The sequence below is a fragment of the Cervus elaphus genome, chromosome 24 (genome assembly GCF_910594005.1).
Source record: "Cervus elaphus chromosome 24, mCerEla1.1, whole genome shotgun sequence".
NCBI lineage: Eukaryota > Metazoa > Chordata > Mammalia > Artiodactyla > Cervidae > Cervus > Cervus elaphus.
In genome coordinates this window covers 19,321,831-19,337,931 of record NC_057838.1, presented here as the reverse complement: position 1 = coordinate 19,337,931, position 16,101 = coordinate 19,321,831, and the positions used below count along the sequence as shown (strand labels likewise).

General features: G+C 42.0%; 1 protein-coding gene and 1 pseudogene across 1 annotated transcript in view; both read right to left on the bottom strand.

Annotated features, from left to right (window-relative positions):
* Positions 1-6,773: 6,773 nt before the first annotated feature.
* The window catches only part of GPD1L (glycerol-3-phosphate dehydrogenase 1 like), a 61,311-nt gene continuing 51,983 nt past the window's right edge, over positions 6,774-16,101 (bottom strand). The window contains exon 8 of the mRNA XM_043885777.1: positions 6,774-9,592. Within this exon, the coding sequence (XP_043741712.1) occupies positions 9,496-9,592 (97 nt within the window). The 3' untranslated portion in view covers positions 6,774-9,495. The remainder of the gene's footprint in view (positions 9,593-16,101) is intronic.
* LOC122682726 lies at positions 10,515-13,302 on the bottom strand (annotated as a pseudogene).

Genomic DNA, 16,101 nt, shown 5'->3' with positions numbered 1-16,101 from the left:
TGAATAACAAAACCGGTAGGAGACACTTCTAAACTCTTTTTTTTTTTCTTTTTTGGTCACAGCATGTAGCTTGTGGGATCTTAGTTCCCCAACCAGGGATTGAACCGGGGTCCCAGCAGTGGAAGCGTAGAGTCCTAACCACTGGACTGCCAGGAATTCCCTAAATTCTTGATAAATACAACACTGTGCTTTTATCAGATTTATTGGTTCTATTTAATTCTCTATTATAAAAGAATCACAAATAGTGGTTATAAAAGTAATCAGGAAATGAAAATGAGGTCAGAACCATAAATTGCAGCCTTCCTTTTGAAGACTAACTTGGCAGGGTCTATTAAAATACAAAACACAAATCTTTGTGCCAATCATTCCACTTCTAGGATGTTATTCTCTAGATTTACTTACATAAATCAACAGAGATACACAGTGAGGATACTTACTGTGGCAATTATCATAATTAAAGAAAACAATCTAAATATTCATCTATAATAAATTATGGAATAGTCATATAATTAAACATATGCAGATATTTAAAGGCTATGGGAAATCCATATTTTTTATTATTAAGACTTTAAAAGGAAACTTTAGAACAGCATTATGTTTTAAAATTCAATACATGCATGAACAAGGGCTTCCCAGGTGGCGCTAGTGGTAAAGAACCTGCCTGCCAAAGCAGGAGATGCAGGAGACTCAGGTTCAATTCCTGGGTTGGGAAGATTCCCTGGAGTAGGTGGTGGCAACCCACTCTAGGATTCTTGCCTGGAAGATTCCATGGACAGAGGAGCCTGGTGGGCTATAGTAGTTCACGGGGCCGCAAAGAGTCAGACACAACTAAGTTACTGAACACAGCACACACACATGCATGAACATAGTATATTTATGCAAATTTGCAGAAATAATTGTTGAGTGATTGCACCTTTGATCTTTCCAATCACTGATTTTGCTTCACTGTGAACAGCCATTACTGAAAGGAGATGACATCATCTTAAAGTTAAGAACACAAACTCTGGGGACTTCTCTGCTGGTCCAGTGGGTTAAGACTCCACATTCTCAATGGAGGAGGCACAGGTTTGATCCCTGATCAGGGAAGTAAGATCACTTGCCCCTTGATACAACAACAACAAAAAACACACACAAACTCTGAAGGCAACCTGCCTGAGTTAAAATCCTGGTTTTATCAACTACAGTCTATTAGGTAAGTTCTTTAGCTTCTTTGTGCCTTAGCTTTCCCATCCGTATATGGGCTGATAAATGTTAAGGATTAAATTAATTCATATATACAAAGCTCAGGCTTCCCAGGTGGCGCTAGTAGTAGAAAAATAAAATAAAATAAAATCCTTCTGCCAAAGCAGGAAACACAAGAAACCTGGGTTCAGTCCCTGGGTTGGGAAGATCCCCTGGAGTGGGAAATGGCAACCGACTCCAGTATTCTTGCCTGGAACATTCCATGGACAGAAGAGCCTGCTGGCTATAATCCATGGGGTTGCAAAGACTCAGACACGACTGAGTGGGCACACACAGTGCTCAAATACAAAGTACCAGAGTAGTAAAGTTAAAAGTACTTTATCACTAGTATTTTAACGTACAGTTTTTAAAATTAAGTGTTCAAACATTCAGGGAAATTGGGTGGTCCTAAGAATTTTCTGTACTATCTTTGCAACATCCTGTGAATCTGTTGATAAAATTATTTCAAAGTAAAAGTTTTTAAAAAGTTGCTTAAAAAAAGTAACTGATGTAAAAGATGGTCAAGACAATGTTAACTGAAAAAAAACCAAAATGCATAGCAATCCTTATTTTGTGTAGAAAAATGGGAAGGGGAATAAGTATATATTTGCTTATGTAAAATGAAATTCTAGAAGAGCACATTAGGAATAAATAACAGTGGCTACTAGGGAAGTGGGCAAATGGACTTTAATTTGAAACGAAGCGACCGTTTCCCAAAGATTATTTTAAAATAAGAGCAGTAACAATAAAGAATCACAAATAACACATCTATCAAAGCATAAAAGCATTTCCATTTGCAACAAGTTGAATAACACCAACTTGACAAATTACAAGCATAATGATGAAGTGTTCTTCCAATGGGCTCATTTGCACTCAACATGTTAACATTCAAAGATTCTTAGTTTTTTTCCTTGGTTTCAGGAGGTTTTTTTATTATTAATTTTTACTGGAGTGTAGTTGCCTTACAATGTTCTTAGTTTCTCTGTACAGCAAAGTGAATCAGCTGTATGTTCGATCCCCTTTTTTGGATTTCCTTCCCACTTAGGTCACTACTGATGCATGAGGAGAGTTCCCTGAACTATACAGTAGGTTCTCATTAGCTATTTTATACACAGTATCAATCATTCCTTACTTTTTGAAGGGAGTTAAAGTCATTCTTTTGGCTTCAGCTACACAAGGGCTTTGGAGTTGACAGTTGGCATGTAGACTTGGTGAAAATCTAATGACACTTCTAATTGGAAGCTTCTGAATCAAGGAAGATCGCTTAAGGAGACTCTAGCGTGAGGAGCACATGTTAAAGACTTCCCTAGGTGGCCCAGTGGTAGGACTTCGGCTTTCACTTCAGGGGGCCCAGGTTCAGTCCCTGGTCGGGGGAACTAAGATCTTGCAAGCCATGAGGCACAGCCAAAAAAGAAAAAAAAAAAAAAAATAGAAGTAACAGCCAATGTTATCAATCCTGGGCCTTGACGGAATTATTTCTAGAGAAGGGACAATTACATACAAAGTCTGGACTTAGCTAGCTAGTGGCTTCCCTGATAGCTCTGTTGGTAAAGAATCCATCTGCAATGCAGGAGACCCTGCTTCGATTCTGGGTTGAAAGTTCTGCTGGAGAAGGAATAGGCTACCCACTCCAGTTTTCTTGGGTTTCTCTTGTGGCTCAGCTGGTAAAGAATCCGTCTGCAATGCGGGAGACCGGGATTTGATCCCTGGGTTGGGAAGATCCCCTGGAGAAGGGAAAGGCTACCCACTCCAATATTTTGGCCTGGAGAATTCCACGGACTATACAGCCCATGGGGTCGCAAAGAGTAGGACAAGACTGAGTGACTTTCAACTTTCGACTTTCACTCTCCGGAAGAGGAGAGGAATATACAGACATATCTACAGGTGTACCCATCCACATTCCAGCACAGCCTCTATATCCCAACAAGGGATGCCAAACTAGATAGTAGGATGCTGTAGGGACCAGTGAATAAATTCTCCAAAACTCTTGATATTTCTGTAAGTTCCATCTCATCTTAACTCCGTAAATGTCTTTTTAGCAACTTAAGGAAAATTATGCTAGATGCTATGATAAATAACACTTACATCTCAGTGGCATAAAGAAGATTTTTTTAACTATCACAGTTCAACGTGAACTGAAGGTTGGGGGAAACTTTTCCACAAAGTCATGCAGGAATCCAGGCTCTTATTTTAAAACTTTTATTTCTTTGGTTGCACAGGATCTTAATTGTGGCAAGCAGGATCTTCCATCTTTGTTGTGGCTTGCAGGATCTAGTTCCCCACCAGGAATTGAACTCAGGTCCCCTGCATTGGGAGTGCAATCTTTAGCCACTGGTCCACCCGTAAAGTCCCAGAATCCAGGCTTTAAGAGCCAACATATGACTTCCAGGTCATTCTGGAAATTGATATCCAATCAGCACACGGGAAACGAGTGGAGACTCAAATCGAATGTAACCCCAGCAAGAGGTTTTTTTGAAATTGGGAGTTATGTTTTACTTGGTGGGAATTTTTAGGACTTTAAGCCAGGGAGACAGCATCTCAAGTGACGCTGAGAGAACTGCTCCAAGGAGGAGAGGGGAGGAGCCAGGTTATACAGAAGTTTTTTGACAAAGGGCAGGTAGTCTGAACATCAAAAGGTAGTTAGGTTTAGTCACTCAGTCATGTCTGACTCTGCGACTCCAAGGACTGTAGCCCACCAGGCTCCTCTGTCCATGGGATTTCCAGGCAAGAATACTGGCATGGGCTGCCATTTCCTCCTCCAAAGAGGTATTTTTCTCTTCCCTATGTCACTGGCCAGAATTCAATCACCTAGCTGCAGGGGAGGCTGGGAAATGTAGTTTAACTGTACATCTCAGAAAAAAAATTTTTTTAATAATTTAGTGAGTATATATCATTATCTCTGCACAAGCAGCTACTAGTATCATATTCTCCTCCTTTAAAGCTATCATTTCCTGTTTCTCACTGACCTTCACAGTAATCCTTGAGTTGCATGGATATTATTCCCAATCAATGAGGAAAATGCACTTCAAAGAAGACTTGGCTGACCTGACTAAATGGATACCAAGGCAATAAAGCAGAATCCGAAACCCAAGTCTTCCCACAGTGCCACACCTCCCATCCAAACCAAAGGAGACACAACTTGCTCCAGTACTCAGATCCATCAGACCTTCAGTAAATTAGTAGCTTATGCTTATAGCTTTCTTATATAGCTTATTTCAAAAAAAAAAAAAGTTCATCATCAACTTATTTTACAAGCAGTCATAAAGTTATAAGGTATATGTGATAAAATTTTAATGGAGAAAAATTTTAATGGAAATATATTTGGGAGAATAACAAAACTGATTGTATACAATTAACCTCTGGACAAATTTCAGACATTATTTTTTTCAAAAATCGCCTCTCCCTCTTCTTTCTTCTGGAACTCCAATCAGATGTATATTGAATTTTATCCTATCCTCTACTTAGCTCTTAAATTCTCAGGTATTTTCTTTGCTACTTTCTGTTAATATCTTCATATATATTTTCCACTTTGTTAATTCCATCTGCGGCTCTTGTCAAATCTACTCTTTAATCTGTCCAATGACATAATTTATATTCGTGTCTAGATGTTCAAATAGGTTTGTTTACAAGTCTCCTTCTTGATGGTTTAATCTTTTTTTTTTTTCATTTATTTTTATTAGTTGGAGGCTAATTACTTTACAATATTGTACTGGGTTTTGTCATACACTGACATGAATCAGCCATGGATGGTTTAATCTTCTTTGTATGACCTTTTTTTTCTTTTTTTTGACATTTGAGTCATTTCCTGCTCATTGTGTGAATAGGCCCCGGGCTGGTGAATGTGATATTTCTGTGCTCATTTGTCTTCACACCTGTCACTGAGTGAGCCTCCAGGAGAGTGGTGGGACCCTTGGAAATTTGGGGCCTTTAATCCAGGAACCATTGCCCAGGCCAGTGGGTCTACATGTACACCTCTTCCTAAAAGTACCTTTCAAAGCATCTCTCATTTTGCTCAAATAAATATCTGGAACCTTGGGCATTTATTTCTTCTGTTTAAAAAAAAAAATCTACTGACCTGCACTCATAATGAACTATTTTGTGATTATAATTTTAAAAGTACACACTCACCCTGGAGAAGGAAATGGCAACCCACTCCAGTATTCTTGCCTGGAAAAGTCCGTGGACAGAGGAGCCTGGCGGGCTGCAGTCCATGGGGTTACATGACTGAGCATGTGTACATGAAGGTGGAGGGAGATGGGTTGGTAGCAATAAACTGGTAGAACTAAAAAAAATATATAAATAAATAAAAGTACATAGTCAATGGAGAATACTTACGGGAAGTGCATATTTACGGGAAGCCTTGCAGCCGGGACCCAGGGAGCTTTCTGCGATGTTGCTGATCTTTGCTTCTGTCAGTTACTGGCCTCACTGGCCCAAGTTCCGATTTTTATGTGAACTTTTTGCTTGTGACTCCTGGAAGTAAAAATTCAAACCCAAAGCCTGTTTGTGGTGCTGGCATGATTACGAGTGTTCAGCAGAGACCTTTTTCTCTACCTGGTGCCCAGCTTTCTTGCTTGTGCCCATACCTCTGCTTTCTTAGCCCATTTTTACCCTGGACCGTGTGCCCTTGGAGGGCTGGAGCATAAACCTTCCAGCCCAGACCCCTAGGGACACGGTGAGCACTCCCACCCCCTCTCCCGCAGTCGCAGAGCCTCATCCAAGTCTGACTGCTCTGGCCATCAGCGCCCCCATTTGTTTCAGGATTCTGGGCATTCCCCTTGAGAGAGTCAGTTCCTAGGCAGGCTGATAAGAAGTCCAGGGGTCCCCAAGGAGACAGGGGTCTGGAATTCTCAAGGAGGAGGAAAGGACAAACGTTTTTTTCCCCTCTACATTCCTTAGGATTATATAACAATAATGTATCCTGCTTGAGGACAGTTTCTGGAAAAAAACTTCTGGTTAATGCTGTTATCTTAAAATGTACATTATGGGAGTGGGTCTAGTAAGGTCTTGACAACCTCCAGACATTCTTTTGATTCACTGTAATAAGTAATTAAAAAGTATATAACTCCATTGCTAACACTAGCGAGGGGGTACTCTTTCTGCCCCTTCTGATGTCTATGTCAGAAGCTTTCTCTATCTCTTTTATACTTCAATAAAACTCTATTACACAAAAGCTCTGAGCGATCAAGCCTCACTTCTGGCCCCGGATTGAATTCTTCTCCTCTGGAGGCCAAGAATCCCGGCGTCTTCCGTGGTTCAGCAACAACCTTTCACCCTCACATTTAATCCACTGAATGGGTGGAAGGAGAAGGCCTCCATCCTATGCTTGTAATTCTATAAAAATATCAGCAAGCCATGGAAAGGAACACCCACCGGCAAATGGAAGCAGATGTGTTTTTGAGGAACGCATTAGAGATGAAGCCCTTCTTTTAAAATTTGCGTTTTTATTGTTGTCAAGGTAACACAACTCGGGGAGAGAAATAAAAGAGACTACCTAAACAAATAAAACTATTACATAAGCTGATTTAAAAAAATAGGATCAGTAGCACAGGTTTGGGGGGATTCGATTTTTATTAAATCAAGCTTTGAAATCATATCCACCTACAGTCTGTAAACAAACACAGTACATGTGTAGGTAAAAGGCTCTTAGATTAGAGCTAGTGGGAAGAAATGGAAGATTCCTTGGTACAGTGGCATCTCACTACTCCCTGGGCTGATGCCATGGGGCCACATGATAGCTAAGACTTAAATAAAAAACCAGGAGTTTAGCTCAATTCCACCTGCTAGGATGGGTTTCAAGACGGACATTGTTCCACATTATAGTAGGCTGGATTATCGCAAGGCAACAGTGTCGTTTTTACATTCACAGATTTGGCTGAAACAGTATAAATTAAGCTTCTTTTCTAGATGTCTCCCTCCCCAATTACCATAATTAGTAGTAAGAAAGGTGAATTAAAATAAATGATGGACCACAGGTGGTTATAAAAATAGATAACTCGTAGAGTAATAAATATCTACAGTTAGCAAAGCATAAACTTATATAAAATTTACCTTTTTCTATATGTGCAGAATATCATAAGTATGTTCAAAAGGTACAGTCAGAAGACTTCAGAAGGGTGAGAAGGCATTTATAAAGGAAAAAAACACTCAAGTACAAAACCCAGAGATGGAAGCTGAATGCAGACGAAGAATATACACAAGACAAAAATCCGAATCCTCACATCTGATGACGCTATTTGACAGACACCACAATTAGCTTACAGCCCTTTATGTATCTTAAAAAGTAACTTTGTTACTTATGTACAAACTCTTAAAAAGATTAATTATGAGACAAGCAAAAATTGATTAACAGTGGCACTAAAATCGATGAAACATAGCATTTTGTGTGCTTTCATATTCTTCTATATAGGAGTTTTTAAAATTCCCACAAAAAATCTAGTTTACAATCATTCCGGGTATAGAAGGGAAAAAAAAATCCCAAGCTGGAAAATAAAAAAGTCAAAATCTCAAAGTGACTGAAAATCCATGAATATGTAAGAGACATTCACACGTTTCCTTAACACTCATCCGCTAGTATGTAAGGTAACCGCAGCGCTCTCTTGAAACCAATCACATTTACAAAGATACAGTCATTTCCGTTCTAATTCTAGAATTAAAAGCACTTAGTCCACACAGTGTGCGTTTCAGCGAAGTTGACATCCACTTGGCTGTACCTGACAGTGTCGCCTTAAAGCTTCAGCAAAGATTGTGGCAGACCTGAACTTTACATAAAGGTGCGGAATGAACAATACCACAGGCAGCCATTCATTCTCATTTCTTGCAGAGAGTGAAGTATACTTGTGCTGTCCTACGGGTGCCTCAGCCTGGAATAGTGTTCCTTGGAAACTCTGGTAAGTTTCCTTGCCAAAAAAAAAAAAAAAAATCTCCATAATCTGTCTGGGACTTGCTGGGTTAAATAAGCACGTTCCATGAACACACAGTCCATCCCTTCAGGAGGGGTGTACGGACACGGCTTTTCCCAAACTCACTGGATCTTGCCAGGGAACAGCAGGACCACTACTGGATCCTGGGACACTGGCTTCCTATGGAACATGGTTTGAGAAATGCTAATCTAAATAATACATTTTCTACAGTAGTGGTTCTCAGACAGTAGTGAGCATTGAAACACATGGAAGGTATGTCAAAGCAGAGATACAAGACCCCACTTCAGGGGCTGGGGTCGGGGAGGGACCTGGGAACCTATGTTTCTAAGAGACTCCAAGTGGAGCGAATGGAGTGAGGTCCACACTGAGTGACATCCTCCTAGACAAGGACCCATGCAAGCCTCAACTGCAGAAAGCTGCCCAGACCTCAAGAAAGCCTGGGGACAGCATTTGCTACGACCAATCAGCGGGAGTTCAAAGGCCAGTGACGACCGAGAGCCTCTGGATCTGGCCCTTCTCGTCAGATGACCAGGCACAGAGGCTGGACCTTAGAAGAGGAGTAACAGCTGCCCCCTTTCAGGGGATCTGTGAGGCTTACAGGAAAGGTGTGAACGGAAGTACAACCTGACAAAAAGCATCATACAATGGTCGCTAATCAGAAGAACACAGCAGGAAGATTCCAGGTGGGTTTTCTGCCTTCTGCCACTGCTATGCCTTTGCCAAAGTACATTCTGGTAGCTAACGAAGAGAAAAGAGGCTAAAAGTGCAGAAAACTGCAATGAGTGGAATATACAGATGAGTGGATTACCTAATTAAAATATGTAATTACTTAAAAAAAAAGATCAACCCACAATTGAAGTAGATAATTACGCTGGCTCTCAGATAGTGCTTAAGTTACGGTAAGTTGATCTTTGAACCCCCTCACTCCTCTACTCTGCCATGTTAATGCTTGTTACGTTTTAACCTTGAGAATGAGAAAAAAAAAAAATCCTTCAGTGAAACTCAAAACTTTTAGCTATGATAGTTCCACATCTTGTAAGCTACCACGGTGGGAAAATTTCCAAAGTGATTTTTTAAAAAGGGCCTTTAATTTTGGTTCATAGAAACATCCATACAATGAGAAAGGAACACACACTCACATGGTCACATATGTGCGTCTAGATGTTGCCCAGTAACATCTGAGCCAATGAACTTCATCTTGCAATTCAAAAGTGGACCTGGTAAGAATTCATACTCATCCATGATGGGATGACAGTCAAGCATACATCTCTGTTGCCAAGTCCTGCTTTCCACCCATCTAAATGTCTGATACGAAAGGCAGACCGTTTCCTGATAGGTTGCATGATTCACTCTATATATGCTCTGGATGGCTCTGGAGACAAGACAACATCTCTTGAACGGGCCGGCCTTCATAGCAGATCTGGTACACGGCAGTGAACAACGGGAACCTGGTTGGGGGAGGGGGGATGGGAAAAGACAAGTTAAGCCATCTGGTCTACCTCATAGACCCAACCAGTCTTTCTGTCCTGCCTAACAGACTGCAGACTAACATGCTACTAATGGAAAACAAAGCGCCCTCCTTCACATCCCTTCCTTATGTGGTCTGCAGGGAGCCTCTACACCGTGGCTGTAAGAACCTGGTACAACCCAAACCATCCTCTGGTTCCTTGGAGTGTGCTGTCTACAGACCCGCCCCGGGGTACTCTTTACAGGGTGATCTGTGGTCACCAACATCAAGAGTTGTGGCTCAGGCTCTTGGCCAAATCTGGAAGGGATTCAGGTTTATGTCACTATTTTAAAAGGTTGGAGAATAAATTTTAAATTGTAGGGAGGCACTGCTCTCGCTTCTCTGAAACGAATCATCCAAGGATGAAGATGAGGCAGCCCACACAGCACCACAGATAATGGAGGCCTGGAACACTCCCACAAGAATCAACAAGGGGACTCACAATTAGCAAAATGCTGATCTCATGTGGGAAGCGGAATTTATTCTGCTGCTGCTTCTAAGATGCGAACACAGGTATAAATGACAGTTTGAAATGGATGAGGGAATGAAGGAGTGGGCTACTAACCCACTATTAAAAAAGGTGACATTATCCCAGGGTACTGCTAGCTCACTCAGTAAGTATTTATTTTCTTAATGCAGAAATCACTAAGGAAATAACTAAGTAATGTCAACCAGCTTTCAAACCCATACACATTGCCTAAAGTGAGCTTGAAAGAATCACAAGAATCTTAAAAACCATTCTGAAAGTTATCTAGTTAAGCATTCTACAGTGATAACATGACTTAAGAACAGGAAACAATGCTGATAGGTTACATGTCTTTATGACAGTCTGTCATTGTGGTTTTTTTTTTTTTTTTTTTTTAAAAGCATTAGTCTTTAATTTTTGTTGGTTTTAAGAAACAAATGGTAAAATATATACACCGTGGAGTCTGAATAGTCCCATCACAGAGCATGAATGATGGTCCGGTTGCGAAGCTCCTGGATGTACTCTTTGGCGTGGGTTACTGCTGTCTTTGGTGCCTCAGGTGGAGGTGGAGGGCCTTCCACCAACTTCACAAAATAATGACAAAAAACCTTCTCCATAATCCCAAAGCGACCTCTGCCGTGGTATTGGATGCGTTTCAGCTATTGGCCTCGCCCTGAGGTGGACTCAGCTATATATAAATTGGATCTGAATTCCACATTGTGGTCTCTTATTGCCATATCTTGTGCTTCTAAGAGAACCTCTTTAATTATCTGGGCTCCTTTTTTGTCACTGAATTCCAACTGAGCCAGAGCCTGGTCAATTGACATTCCTCGTATCAATTTCGCCAAATACCACATCTTGTCTTTGCTGTACTTTATTTGTCTTCGACAATGGTATATTTCAGCTGGTCTCCGAGGTTCTCCAGGCAGTTGTGGAGGATAAACAATTTTATTCTTCTTCTCCCATTTTCGAGATATTTCAAGAGAAGCACTTGTGTGGATATGTGATTGAGGTAAAATGCTGTGAGATGAAAAAAGCCCCAAGGCCAGCTTCCCCCTGAGATTCTGCACCCATAACGCACCCAAACGTTCCAGCATAACTGCCGCCATCTTTCTCCCTCTCATTGTGGGTTTTTTAAGGTGCAGAAAGTTCTAGCATTTTTCAGAGTCAGCTAGACTTAATAAAATCTGATTTCACAGCCTATTAACTTTGGGCAAGCTTCACAACCCCTCTGTCCCTTTGCTCATCTGCAGATTGGAATGGACACTCAGGATTGTTGTATTAAGTGACTTAATGTGTGAGGTAGAAAATAGGACACTTGATATATGATGTATGTAATAAATAGCAGCTTGTAAATGCAGCCACATCGCAGCCAAGGGTTCTAGACTATCCGAGAGGACAGGGCCCAAGCCTAGTTTTGCTCACGTCTGCATCAAAACGGCCTGGCCCAGTGCAGGCACGAGGCAGGTGCTTAGTGAGTGAGTGTCGAATGAATTCTTGTGAATGGGAGTTAATACCAGGAGACTTTAACTCCTTCCTTTGTCTTTCCATGACTTATTTTTCCTGTTCCTATGATGAGAACAATTTGTATGTTCCTCAAGCGGAGTGGCACGTGATGAGTGCCACCCAAAGCCATTCCCAACCCCTTTCTCTCCTTACTGAGGTTGGAAATACCCTATCTCAGCCTTTCTTTCACACCAGAATTGGCCAAGTAAGCAAATTCTAGCCGGCAAGACAGAATACATCTGCGAGGGTTTCTGCAAAAGATCTTTCTCTCCTTGAGAGGCACTGGACAAAAATATCTGCTAGACTGTCCTTGCTCCATGCTGCTGAGTACAGTTGTCAGTATGTGATGCCTGGAGCTGCTGCAGCCATGTTGAGGCTTTAAGGAAAGGCCAACAGGATCACTAAGATTCTAACCCAGAGACACTGAGACAACGCCAATAATCCACCTCTGGAATCTGTTATGTGAGAAAAATAACCGTATTTTTCAAGGTGTTTTAATTGGCTGTTACTCGTGAAGCCAAAAGTACTCCCAATTTTCACAACTAGTGTTTTCAAAATGTGTTCTGCAGATGAGATGATGACAAGTGATACAGGGTGGGGGGGGGGAACATTTCTATTGACAAGTAACTTGTTTAACCCTCACAACCACACTATAAGGTAGATAATATTATCCCTATTCTATGTACGAAACTGAGGCACAGTTTCTGACTTTTGTAGCTAACACTAAACCGCTAGGCTATAATGCCCATCTAAATGCTATTTTCTATTGTTTAAAATGTTATGGGCTTTCCTGGTGGTCCAGTGGTTAAGAATCTAGCTCGCAGTGTAAGGGACACCAGTTCAATCCCTGGTCTGGAAGGATCCCACGTGCTGTGGAACGACTAAGCCTGTGCCCCACAACTCTGGAGCCAGCACTCCAGAGCCCTTGAGTGACAACTACCGAGCCCAAGTGCTACAACTACTGATGCCCGTGCACCTAAAGCCTGTGCTCTGCAACAAGAGACGCCACCGCAATGACCAGCCCAGTACCCCAACGAAGAGTAGCCCCTGTCTGCAACAACTAGAAAAAGGCTGCATGTAGCAGTGAAGCCCCACCGCAGCTCAAAAATAGAATCTTTCTTGTAAAAAAGGACTTATTTCAGGACCACATGACATCCAAAAATAAAAGACCATAAAGCCAATTAGATCAGTTTGAGGAACTCTCTAAAGAAGGTGAAAAAGTGACAGGAGGACATGGAAACCATTAGCAGAATGAAGACAGCCTACCGGATGGGAGAACATATTTGCAAATGAAATGACTAGCTCGTACAACTCACCATCAAGAAACAAACAACACGATTAAAAAACGGGCATAAGAACAGAATAGATATTCTTCCAAAGAGGAAATCCAGATGGCCAACAGGCACAGGAAAAGATGTTCAACATCACTAATCATCAGAGAAATGCAAGTCAAAAGGAACATAACCTCTTAGTTGTCGGAATGGCCATCATGAAAAAGAACACAAATAACAAATGTCGGCAAGAATGTGGAGACAAGGGAACCTTAGTACACCGTTAGTGGGAATGTAAACTGGTGTAGCTACTGTGGAAAACAGTACGGAGGTTTCTCAAAACACTAAAAATAGAACTGCCTTATGACCCAGCAATCCCACTCCTGGGCACATATCTGAAAAAAACAAAAGCACTCATTTGAAAAGGTACGTGCACCCCAATATTCACAACAGCATTATTTACAATTGCTAAAATATGAAAGCAACCTGAATAGTCATCAACAGATGAATGGACAAAGAAGATTTGGTACACATAAACAATGGAATACTACTCAGCCGTAAAAAAGAATATTAATGAACATAACGAAAGAGTTGCAGACTCACATATAGAGAAGAAATTAGTGGTTACCAGTGGGGAGCGGGAAGCAGGAGGGGCAAGACAGAGGTAGAAGAACGGGGTGTGCAAACTGTTATGAAATCAATAAGCTACATGGATATATTTTACAACATGAGAAATACAGCCAGTATTTTATAATAACTGTAAATGGAATATAAACTTTAAAAGTTGTTAATCACTATATTGTATATGTGTAACATACAATGTTGCACAGCAACTGTACTTTCAAAAAATAAACTAGTTTAAAAAAAAAAAGTGAAGGTCTTTCCTAGTGGTCCAGGGGTTAAGACGCCACACTCCTAATGCAAGCGGCCTGGGTTCAAAACCTGGTCAGGTAACTAGATCCCACATGCTGCAACTAAAGACCTAAAGCTCCCACATGCTGCAACTAAGATCTGGCACAGCTAAACAAAAAAATAAATTTTAAAATAAAAAAAAGCGAAAGGAGGACAAAAGACAATGTTCCATTAAAAAATGGACATAAACCTATCAACCAACTACCCCACTAATGGAGCCTGAGGGCTTAGATGTGTCAGGCCTCGATGTCAGGGCAGGGATGTATGTGTTAGTGTTAGTCGCTCAGTCGTGTCTGACTCTTTGCGACCCCATGGACCGTCAGGCTCCTCTGTCCACAGAATTCTCCAGGCAAAAATACTGCATTGGGTTGCCATTTATTTCTCCAGGGGATCTTCCAGACCCAGGGATTGAACCTGGGTCTTCCGCAATGCAGGCAGATTCTTTACCATCTGAAACATCCTTAAGGCACAGAGATGTATAGTATTATATATAAATGAGGCCCCAGCCCTTTATAGCACTGTTACAAGCTGATTGTACCCCAGCCCCCTCAATTCACTCAAAGCCCCAGCACCTCAGAATGAGAGAATATTTAGAGATAGTGCACTTAAAGAGGAAATTAAGTGAAAAGGGTTCATTAAGATGGGCCCTAAACCAATATGGCTGGTGTCCTTATAAGGAGACTGGGACAGACACCACAAGACAAGGGGGTAAGACCGCCATCTGCAGGTCAAGGAGATACTTCAGAGAGGTCAATCCTGCAGATAGATATCTTTGACTTCCGGCCTCCAGAATTGGGAGAAGAAATTTCTGTTGTGTGAGCCGCTCTGTCTGCGGTATTTTGCCTGGGCAGCCTGAGCAGACAAATACCCAATACTCACACGTGGTCATAAAGACAGGCAGAAGGACGTTGAAGAAAGCAAATTTCATGACAGCATTAAAACCCAGACAACTTTAACATTTATCAAGGGGAGACTGGTTAATAAACAAACCGAGGTTCTCCCACACTGTGGAATGTTCTGCAGACATTAAACGAGACCTCTAGGTGCAGATGCTGAACAATCTTGCAAACACACCCTGAAGTGAAGAAAAGGGGCAGAGCGGACTGTGGAGTTTGTCACCGTCACACAAATGAAAGCGCCATGTGGGAAGTTCAACAAGCCCTGAGAGAGCTGCTTCTGTCTGTGGTGGGGATCAGGGCCCACTTTTCCTTGTGCGCCTTTTTGTATGGTTTCAATGTTTTCTTCTCCCAGAAGCGTGGTCCCCCTCCCAGACTTGAAAAATCAAAGTAAAACTGTAACTTTAGCAGCAACACATTAGCAGCAATAGTGCCTAAACCAGGGATGTGGCAAACCACGGCCTGAAACACAAGTCTTGCCTGTGACCTGTTTTTGCCCCACCTGCAAGCTAAGAATGATTTTTACATTTTTAAAGGGCTATAAAAGGAAACAGACTATATAGGCAGAGGCCTGTGTGTGGTCTACAAAGGCGAAATTTTGTTATGTGATTCTCTGCACAAAAAGTTGGCTGACCACTGCTCTAAACAGTAATTTCAAAGCACGGGAAGTGATGTAAGTCTACAGGATATGGAAAAGGTTCTCTGAGGACATACCCAGGCTGCCTCATGGGCCATGATAGTTGAGATGCTCATGAAGGGGGTGTCCAGGCAGGTCAAACTGCCAGGCAAAGGCACACAGGAGTCTGAGAAAGAGGCGCTTGGGGCAAGGGAGGTCCACTTCCACTAAACAGGGCTCACAGGACATGCTGTTAGAAGCCAAGGTGTTAAGTGGACTGAGACACCAACCTAAGGCCTGTGGACCTCATTCTCAAAGAACAGGAGGTCTCTGAGTTAGAGGTAACCATGGCAGTCATCTGGTCTACTACCAGTTTGAGTTTGTAGATAAAAGGGCATAGAACAACTAAAAACATGACCTGCCCAAGATCACATAGCTGGCGAGCCACAAGGCCACTGGCCTCCCCTTCAGTACTCTTTCTACAGCAGGAAAGGGAGGAGGAAATGAAGGAAGACCAGGGTGATGATGGCTGGAACGGCAGAGAAAGAAATCCGGGTAAGAGGTGGCGCCAAGTGAGAATGGCAGGACGTCAGCTCTGCCTGAACCACTGAGGGACTCAACATGCAGCCTGCGAGAAAGGCAGGGACCCCAACCCAGCTGCAACCTCATTCAACACAGGCACGACACGGTCCACTTCTCAGTTCAGTTCAGTTGCTCAGTCGTGTCCGACTCTTTGCGACCCCATGAACCGCAGCACGCCAGGCCTCCCTGTCCATCACCAAC